General features: G+C 33.3%; 2 protein-coding genes and 1 long non-coding RNA gene across 3 annotated transcripts in view; 2 read left to right on the forward strand and 1 right to left on the reverse strand.

Moving 5' to 3' along the window:
* Window positions 1-1066: 1066 nt before the first annotated feature.
* LOC103911260 (uncharacterized) overlaps window positions 1067-9720 on the reverse strand; it is a 15810-nt gene continuing 7156 nt past the window's right edge. The window contains 2 exon segments of the long non-coding RNA NR_170237.1: window positions 1067-2101; window positions 3985-4150. This is a non-coding gene — a long non-coding RNA (uncharacterized lncRNA).
* On the forward strand, window positions 3594-7704 carry tmt1a.1 (thiol methyltransferase 1A, tandem duplicate 1). Its single transcript, NM_001080039.1, is given in 3 exon segments — window positions 3594-4134; window positions 4448-4533; window positions 6494-7704. Coding segments are annotated over 3 exon segments (729 nt in total). The 5' UTR covers window positions 3594-3639; the 3' UTR covers window positions 6642-7704.
* The window catches only part of tmt1a.2 (thiol methyltransferase 1A, tandem duplicate 2), a 5271-nt gene continuing 3795 nt past the window's right edge, over window positions 8245-9720 (forward strand). The window contains exon 1 of the mRNA XM_021477214.3: window positions 8245-9720. This exon is cut by the window's right edge and continues 214 nt beyond it. Coding sequence (XP_021332889.1) covers window positions 9440-9720 — 281 coding nt within the window. The 5' untranslated portion in view covers window positions 8245-9439.

The raw sequence follows: 9720 nt of genomic DNA on the forward strand, positions 1-9720 counted from the left end.
CTATTTAGAAAGAATTTAGGCACACTTCATTTTGAGGTTCCTTTTTGTTATTAGCATACCATTAACTATGACTTTTGCTTCAATAAGTTTTTCATTTGCTCTTTCTCAATAATTACTAAGGTATTTTAGGTATTGGGTATGATGTAGAATAAGATCATGCAGGAAAATATAGTTTTTAAGTATTAATAAGCACCCAATATTTCAATAACATGCATGCTAATAAGCAACTAGTTGATGTGAATACATCTATAAAGTGTTATCAAATGTATTCACCTTTATTGATTGATATTATTCTGTTGGGACGAGTGAATCATGCATAAAATGTAATAAACAGGCCCGTAGCCAGAGGGGGTTTGTGTGGTTCAAAAGACCAACCCCCCCTTACTGACAATGTCCAGAATTTGGGTGCTATATGAGCTCATTTATCACCTTTTTCACAGTATGACATCATAAATTGTGAAAATAAGCAATAGAAGGCGGCTTTAAGACAAATTACATTTTTAATTATCCAAATGGACAAATTCTGACCGGGAAAATGAGCTGGCCAGCTTTTTTTTGTTTGTCTAGGTGATATAAAACAAGTTTAAAACAGATTCCTAATTGTTTTTTGTTTTAAACGATGGATCATAATAAATTTATATTTTAAAAAATAAGCATTTTTTGATGTATCTTTGTTTAAAATTTGTCTAATAATCTCATTACATTACTTATAAAACTGTAATACTTTACAGTTTAAATGCACATTTGTAAATAAACACTTTGTGGTAAAATAGTATGGTAAGCACTTTGACAAAAATGTGGAAAATATTTTTGTTGCATCAAAAAGGTGTGGTTATGATCACCATGTGACAAGCTAATCCAGCAATGATTAGTGCTTAAAATGTCACTAAAATGCAGAATTTAAACCTCATAATTAAATACAAAATGAGATGAATAACTGCAAAAAGCTCCACTTTTGAAAGACTACAACCCCTCAATAAGCTGGCTATGGACGTGATAAATGAATAACAATCATAGAAAAATTCAATAAAGCAAAGAATAAAGTGAAATAAGCAGTGCATGTTTTGTGGTTTTAGACATGTAAAAATTACACTGCAATGCATTCATTGTATAAATAATTTAATATGATTATTCTTTAATATCCCCTTAATAAACTTCCTATTTATCTTCCAATTGGTAAAATGTCCTGTGCCTGAACACACCTCAAGCCTTAAAAACATGCAAATTATAAAATTAATTACGATTAAACTCTGCAAGAACTCCATAAATCTCATTTTCTGAACTGAGACTTGCTCAAATATGACCAACTCAACATTGCCTATCTATGCGATGTGACTATTGCGAATGCACACATTGGGATATTGATGTTGAAACGATATATTGTGCAGCCCTAATGTGAAATGATACAAAAAACTGTCAGCAGTTTTTCTGTATTTTACAGCCTTACTTCTATATAAATTACTTATTATACATTATATTGCTTCAAACACCTAAAACGTCAATAAAAGTCACATTGTTAAACTGGAGAGTTGAATTTTCAACATCAAAACTTGAGAAAGTCCCATAATGCAAATCATAGCCATAAACAAATGAGAAAAATCTATCAAAAGATATACAGAACCTGATAATTAATAATAATAATCTCTTAGTGTGGTTAAATGAGAAATCATTAATATGCATAAAACATTTGTCCTTCACATGAGAATAAAAGATAAATAAAAATAAAGTTCTTCAGAGAACCAAAAACAATACTTCTAGGGCACTGTTGTAAAAACGTCCTACATTTTTAAGGATATGGTTCAAGCCCTGTGGGAGTGCAGTCATGGAAGCAGATACTGTGTGGTCAAAGGTTGCGGGCAGTAGTTAATCTTCCTCTAATCCTGTTAGGAGGTGAAAGGAAACAACAGCTTTAGACTTTCAGCCTACATCAACTCCCCCTTCTGGGCCACTTGAGCATCTTTTCCAGTCCTCGCTGATGAGCCTCAAGTGGACGAAGCCTTGCTGTGCAATGCACCACCAGCCATGACAGTGTTTGCTCACTGAAGCCACTTTAAAAAGAAGCCAGACAGAACACAGAGGCATCTTCACGTGATCACACCTTCTGCAGAACAAACCAAGATTAATACAATTGCAAGTTTTAGAGGAGCTTACAGTGTTTAAGATATTACTGTAAACCTAATCTCAAGTAAGAAATCCTCAATCCTAATCTCAGTCACTATGGAGGGCCTGATTAGGGATAAGTGCAACTGACAGGAGGATGAATAGAAAGATAGCAAAGCGCTATACAAAAATTAGGAATGGTTATAAATCTGTTATAATAAAAGTAAATGCAATAAATCAATTATTTTAATAGTTCATATCATATTCAATGAATCATATTCATTTGAACAATAGGATGTAATCAGACATAAAATGTATAGTTACGTTTGTAGGTGCACAGTATTATTTGTTTGTGATAATTGTTGAAGTATTATTGCTATGGCTCATATGGCAACGATCTTATACGGTCCGATAATTGATGTGGTTACCAAGATAAACCATAGTGTCCGTCTGGCCATGTGAACTCAGCATATTAAACCTAATGAGATGACCTCTCCATTTAGAATAAGCTTTTGCTTGGTAGGCTATTAGCCAATGCCATTTTAGTTTCACTGGGTGATTTATTAGCACTGAATTAGTTTTTTTATGTGTATTTTCTGGATATAAAATAATTTTAAGCCAATTGTCAGTAAACATTTCTTGTGTTTCTACAAAATAAATTCAAGTTTATGTTTTTTAATGTCATTTCTGCTTTATTGTCTACTTCTGTTAAAAGATTGGCTAAGACTTTTAAAAAATGTGTTGTTATTTTCACATTTTAAATAGTTATAATTAAATTAATCTAAATGGGAATCCTAAGTATTTTATACACTAAAATTAACATTGACAAAACCCTTAGTTTTGATGATCAAGATTATTCCAGTTTTATGGTTTGACCATATTTCCTTCTTGTTTTTTCATTTGTGCAAAAAAGTGTATATTTGTTGTTGTTGTTTTATGGTAATTTCTGCTTTGTTTTCTGCTTTTATTCAAAGTCTTGCTAGATTTTTTTAAACATTTGATGTGTAATTCTTACATTTTTACATTAATATACAGATTTACATGCTTTATATGTATATAATATACATTTTAGGTTAATGTAAATGGGAATCTCAAGTATTTTATACATTAAAACAAACATTCACAAAACACTTAGTTTTGATGATTAAAACTATTCCAGTTTTGTAATTTGACTATATTTTCTGCTTGTTTTTCAATTTGTGCAACAAAAAAAGTGTACATTTGTTGTTTTGGTATTATTTTATTAATTAAATGCATTTTTTGTGCATTTATTTTTAAGCACATGTTTAAATTATAACAATATATAAAAATATTCCTACATTTTTAGGAAGGAAAAAAATTAAAACAGTGGAAATGAGTAGCCCACTGTAAACACTGAAATTATTTATACAAGTCTGACATCTGCCGACGAACTGGAGCACTGCTTTGACTGTAATGCAATTCATGCGTCGAAGATGTTGATTGGTTGACTGTCACAAGGTCCAAAACGACGCCTCTCTCGTCTATCAAACATGATTCAGATTTGATAGTCATATAAAAATGTCGCTGTTTATGAACTTGTGCGCGTTTTTCTGCAAACTCGTCGTGCTCCCGATGTACATCGCGGAGCAGGCGGGACTCTTGTCTTTCTACAAACGCGTCTTTCCTATCATTGTCTATAAAATCTCCTTCTCGTACAATGACAAAATGAACGACAAGAAACGGGAACTATTCCGAAACCTGGACCGATTTTACCCCTCGAAAGGCTCTCTGCGCATTCTGGAAGTGGGCTGCGGATCTGGGGCGAACTTTGAGCACTACCCGACGGGCTCCAAGATCACCTGCACAGACCCCAACCCGCATTTCAAGAAATACCTGGAGAAAAGTATGGAGAAGAACGAGCACCTGGTGTACGACAGCTTTATAGTGGCGTCGGGGGAGAATCTGCAGGCGGTGGAGGACAGCTCGGTGGATGCTGTGGTTTGCACTCTGGTTCTGTGCTCGGTCAAAGACACCAACAAAGTTCTGCAGGAGGCAAAGAGGGTCCTGAGGCCTGTAAGTTTATGACAACCTGTGCACAGGTGAAATACATGTTATTACATTTCATAAATGCTCCTCTTATCGTTACTCTAGAGCAATTTGCAACAAAGAGTGAGTAATGATTACAATCAAATCTATATGAGAGGAAAGGTGACAGCATTACGCAACTCACCGTTTGCTCTGATAATCCCATTAGAACACACTGTTTGTTTTAGGGCAAATGTCAGCAAACAGGTGGTCTTTTCTAAGTGTTTTTAATAAATAGATCTGCACACATTCAAATGCACAATATTGGGTTGAGAAATATAAATATTGTTTTGTTTTTCAGGGAGGAGCGTTTTTCTTTCTTGAGCACGTGGTGTCAGACCCTTCAACCTGGGTTTACTTTTTTCAACATGTTCTTCAGCCATTCTGGTAATACAAAACACTGTTTACAAAGTCACTATTATAGATTTTAATTGAGAGACATAATTGAAATCACAGCTTTTTAAAATGTAGTTAAAGGATTAGACTGGTTTAGTTGAATACCAATTCAGAGTTGGGTCATTTTGTACAGTGCAATAAAGGCAAGAATATCTGATCTGTTTATTCTCTTTGGCCTACATTTAATTGAAAATATTACAAAGAAATGATTTGTAAAGTTTTAATTAACCAAAAATAATTTTATTCTGTGAATTGAGATTGCTGCTCAAACTTCAAAAATGAATAGCATGTTCATTTTCTTTTCGGCTTAATCGCTTTCTTAATCAGGGGTCGCCACAGCGGATTTAACCGTCAACTTATCCAGCATATGTTTAACGCAGCAGATGACTTCCAGTTGCAACCCAACACTGGGAAACACTCGTACACACATTCACACACATACACTATGGCCAATTTAGCTTGTTCAATTCACCTGTAATGCATATGTTTGGACTGTGGGGTAAAGCGAAGCACCCAGGGAAAACCCACACGAACACAGGGAGAACATGCAGACTCCACACAGTAATTGCAAATGACCTAGCCGAGGCTCAAACAAGCGACCTTCTTGATGTAAGGCGATCATGGTACCCGCTGCGCCACCATGAAATAGCATGCTTTACCATGAAATTTGACAATCAAAAAACAACATTCTGTGGTCGTTGTCTGATTCTCCTATTCATAATGGGTCAGTCCAGCACGCGAACCCAAAAACATGCAATTGTAGTTCATGCAGAATGAGAAATGATGCAACTCATAACATTTAACTTCCTATTAAAGACATCATCTTGATCAGGGAACAACGCTAAGGATTTTTTTCTACTGGCCGGATCGGACCAGTTGTTGAGATTTTTACTTCGCCTGTAAATATTTTCACTTGCCCCACACACAAAAAAGTTAATAGCTATTCCTTAGCCACATATTTTAAATATTGTGTCAAAAAATAATGTCCATAAATCTAGAATTTTATTATTTTTAAAATGTTAATAAATCTATAATGAGCTAAATTCAAAGTCTCATGCAAACAAAAAGAGCAGTATGGAAAATGTGCAGGTATTTTATTGCCGCTTCTAAATTATTTAAAACAAGGTGGCTGACTTGCAAAACTGGCGGCAAACAGTGCAAAACATCACTTCATTTTTTTCGTTGTCATGTTGTACCCATGTAAATGTCTGCTTCTAAGACGTTAGAAACAAATGTTTTCTTTTAGCCTCATAATTTGATGTTGCCGCCATGTTGCTGTCTCTTCACTGTGCTGGTTGTTACCAGGTTTCGAAAAATGAAACTTTAGTGACAAGGCAGCACTGATCAGGCCAGTAACGATTCTGTCTACTGTCCCGAGCGTCTCTCATGCTGACCCTGGGCCATCGAGCAGTCCTTATTGTTGAGCCGTGTTGATGTTGATTGTAATAGGTTGTGTCATAGATTCTATGTACTTCCTATAGTAATTACAAGTAATTATGCATATTTACATGCAACTAAACCTAAACCACATTCTAACCCTAACCATATAGTAATTAAATGTAATCAATTGTTATTACTCAGTTAAAGATAAATAAAAGTGAAAAGGGGGTTACACTTTTTTTAACTGTTAATTTAACTACTATTAACCTTTTTGGAGGGTATAGCAGCAATTCATATCAAAAATACATTTCATTTGTCAGTTAAAGCTCTTGAAAACTGTTATTTGTACTATAAATAAGAGTTACAGAGAAGTGACAAATCACAGATGATTTATTTCATTGCACTTTAGAAAGGGTCTCAACTTTTTTTGAATCATGGATGTAGCGCATAGTATATTTGATCTTCCATATTTAACCCAAGGTCATGTGTCTATATAATAAACATGATGGAATACTAGTATAACAAACCATATGATCACCATATATAACGCCATAAATGGTATGTTTGACAGGTACTTTTTTGGCGATGGCTGTGAAACAACCCGTACTACTTGGAAGGACATTGACGCTGCAGGATTTTCAGATGTGAAGCTTCGCCACATTCAAGCTCCTCTGTTTTTCATGATCAAACCACACATCGTTGGCTATGCCGTCAAATAATCGATAGTAATATGAATTCTGCCAAACATACAAAAAAAATCTTAAGTGTGTTTTCGTTTAGTGAGCCTGATTCATTTCACCATGCACTTTTAAATGTTTTTCTATGAGCAATGTTACATGCCATAGAATATAGTTTGTTTACCATGAATAGAGATTGCATTGTATATTTTATAAAACTGTATCTTGCTGCATGAGTCTGCAAAACGCATGATAACTGAAGCCGACAAAAACACAAACGTGAACCAATGAAAGACATTCATCATAAAACAGGCATTGGGATAATATGGTTTAAAAAAGCAACACTGCCATCTAGTGGTCAGGGTGAATCACTAAGAAAAATAAACTTAATTTTAACTTCTTCTGTACTAGCTAAAATAGTTAAAAGCACCACAAGCATTGTCCACCTTTAACAGTTTGATTGACATTTTGATTTCCTGGCCACTGAATTTCCTTATTTTATGTTTGATTTTGGTTCAATAATTTATTTTTATTCACATAAAATTTAAGAAATGCAATTAAAAAGGCTCTATTTATGAAAAGTCATTTCTAGATGCTCCAACTGAATTTGACAAATGTATTTTTAGTACAAAATGCATTAATAGTTTTTTATATGCCTGGAAAAGAATATTTTATCATTACCGGATATTTTTATGCTGTTTGTGGCTGTGGGAACTCATTACAACATACAGTGCTCAGCATATACGAGTACACCCCTCACAAATCTTATAAAGTCTTATAAATTCATATTTTTAGTAGGAAGCTACACAATATTATACTTGTGCATATACATTAGATTAGTCAGTACTGAAGCCAAATCTGGAGCTTATCTAACAAAATAACTTTTGATAATGCTCCAAAAACTAGAACACTCAAATTTATATGCTATAGAAAAATATTAAATACGAATTTAAAAAGGAAAAATCAAGAGAAGCAAAAAAAAAAAGATATTTTTTGTTGAAATGTTGTAGGTTGTAATTTTTTGTATTTAATTGTATTATCTTTGAATTTCTATATATATTTGGTGACGGAAATATTATTTTAATAAATATATCTGTTTAATGAATCTGTTTTGTTCAACTGCACCCAAATACATTGCCTATATTTACTGGAAATGGATCAAAATATTTTTTTTTCAAAATGGGGTGTCATATGTCATACTCCTTTTTAAAAGTATTTCGTAGTATTAAAAATGCTGTATTTTATTTTGACATGTTTGTGACTGCTGTATTTTGTAGTTTATTTTGATACACTTGAACTTAAGGTATTTTATTTTAAAATTAATTTCAATAGGCTATATTTTGCCCAATCCTGGCAATATAAATATGGATTTTGTTGTCTTAAATCCACATAAAATATAAAATAAAAACTTAATTTAATATATATATATATATATATATATATATATATATATATATATATATATATATATATATATATATATATATATATATATATATATATGTTAATGTGGGGCATCTGCAAGATCTAAGCAGTTTTATGACCCAGGCAGTTTTACGCACCTGTTGTTCCTGATGCAGATGATACGCTTCCACATTATTAAATGTCCTATTAATAGATATACTTTTTTTACTTTTTTGGTTAATGTATCAGAAAGTAAGTTTAAATATACACACATGATACACTCACCATATTATTTCAGATATACAAGAGCCCAAGCACAAATTAATCTATATTCATTTAATTAGAAAAATTAAAAACACTGGGTTATTGTGTAATGATCAACTGTAACCTATACTCAGAAATAAAGGTGCAGAACCTCTCAATGGAGTGGTATTTTTTTAAAGGGTACAATTTTATACCTTAAATTTGCACATTAGTACCTTAAAATTACAATTTTGTACACGCTTGTATCTTTACAGTATTATGAGATAACTATTTGTATTTTTATGAATTAATATGTACATTTAAGGTACACATGAGGCCCTTTAACCCTTTGACTGCCCCTCTACCAAACGGTTGACCATGTTTTTACTGTTTTATTCAATGACTGTGAATGTCATTTAAATGGCTGTTTTAAATAATGGCTTACACACACAGCATTGTTAGTTTACAAAAAAATAATCAAACAACCATCCTGTTGCACAACTATTAAAAATGTTAAACAAGAATCGAAAATATTTTGTCATACTTAAAAAAAAAAGGTGAATTAGTATACGAAAGTGTTTTATTTTGAATATTTTTTTAACATAAATTGTTCTTTCATATTTTCAGGAAAACGAATTGAGTGTGTTAACTAGTGGTATTCGGAGTTAAAAATGCAATCTAAACATTTTTTTTCAAGATGGGGTAGTTAAACGGTTAAGGAACAAAAGGTGTACCTTTTAAAAAGGTACCCCCCCAGTAAGTTCTGTACCTTTTTGTTGTATTTGTTTTTGAAAAAAAAAATCAATTATAAACAAACTATGCAATGTATTATGGAATAATGATGTGCTTTGATGATAATGCAGTGGTAAAAGCCGCAAATTACACATAATTATAGCAAAAACAGACGGATTTAACACATACATGAAAAATCATGAATATCGATAAATATGACACGCTTTTATAGTGCTAGTTTGATAAATCAAATGCGAATAAAACTGGAAATAAATGATGAGACGGCAGCGCACACGCATCTTTAATCTACCGCGCAATACCGAGTAGACGCGCACTGGAATTCAAAGTTCAGATAGCGGGACTGTCCTACTTGAAACTGAACATGACGTTCCCGCAGTAAGCCACGCCTATCTTTTTCTTTCAAATATAACATTGTTTAGGTTTGGTAGTTTTTCATAAAAATGTCGCGTTTTATGGACGCGTGCGCTCTTTCGTTTAAAGTCCTCATTCTCCCGTTGTACATCGCGGAGCATGTCGGACTTTTGTCTTTCTTCAAACGCGTATTTCCTATGATTCAATATAAAGCCACGGACTGGTACAATAACAAGATGAATGACAAGAAACGGGAACTATTTCGAAACCTGGAGCGATTTCAGCCCCCCGAAGGCTCTCTGCGCATCCTGGAGGTGGGCTGTGGATCAGGGGCGAACTTTGAGCACTACCCGACGGGCTCCAAGATCAC

This window comes from Danio rerio, chromosome 6 (assembly GCF_049306965.1).
Source record: "Danio rerio strain Tuebingen ecotype United States chromosome 6, GRCz12tu, whole genome shotgun sequence".
NCBI classification, from domain to species: Eukaryota; Metazoa; Chordata; class Actinopteri; order Cypriniformes; family Danionidae; genus Danio; species Danio rerio.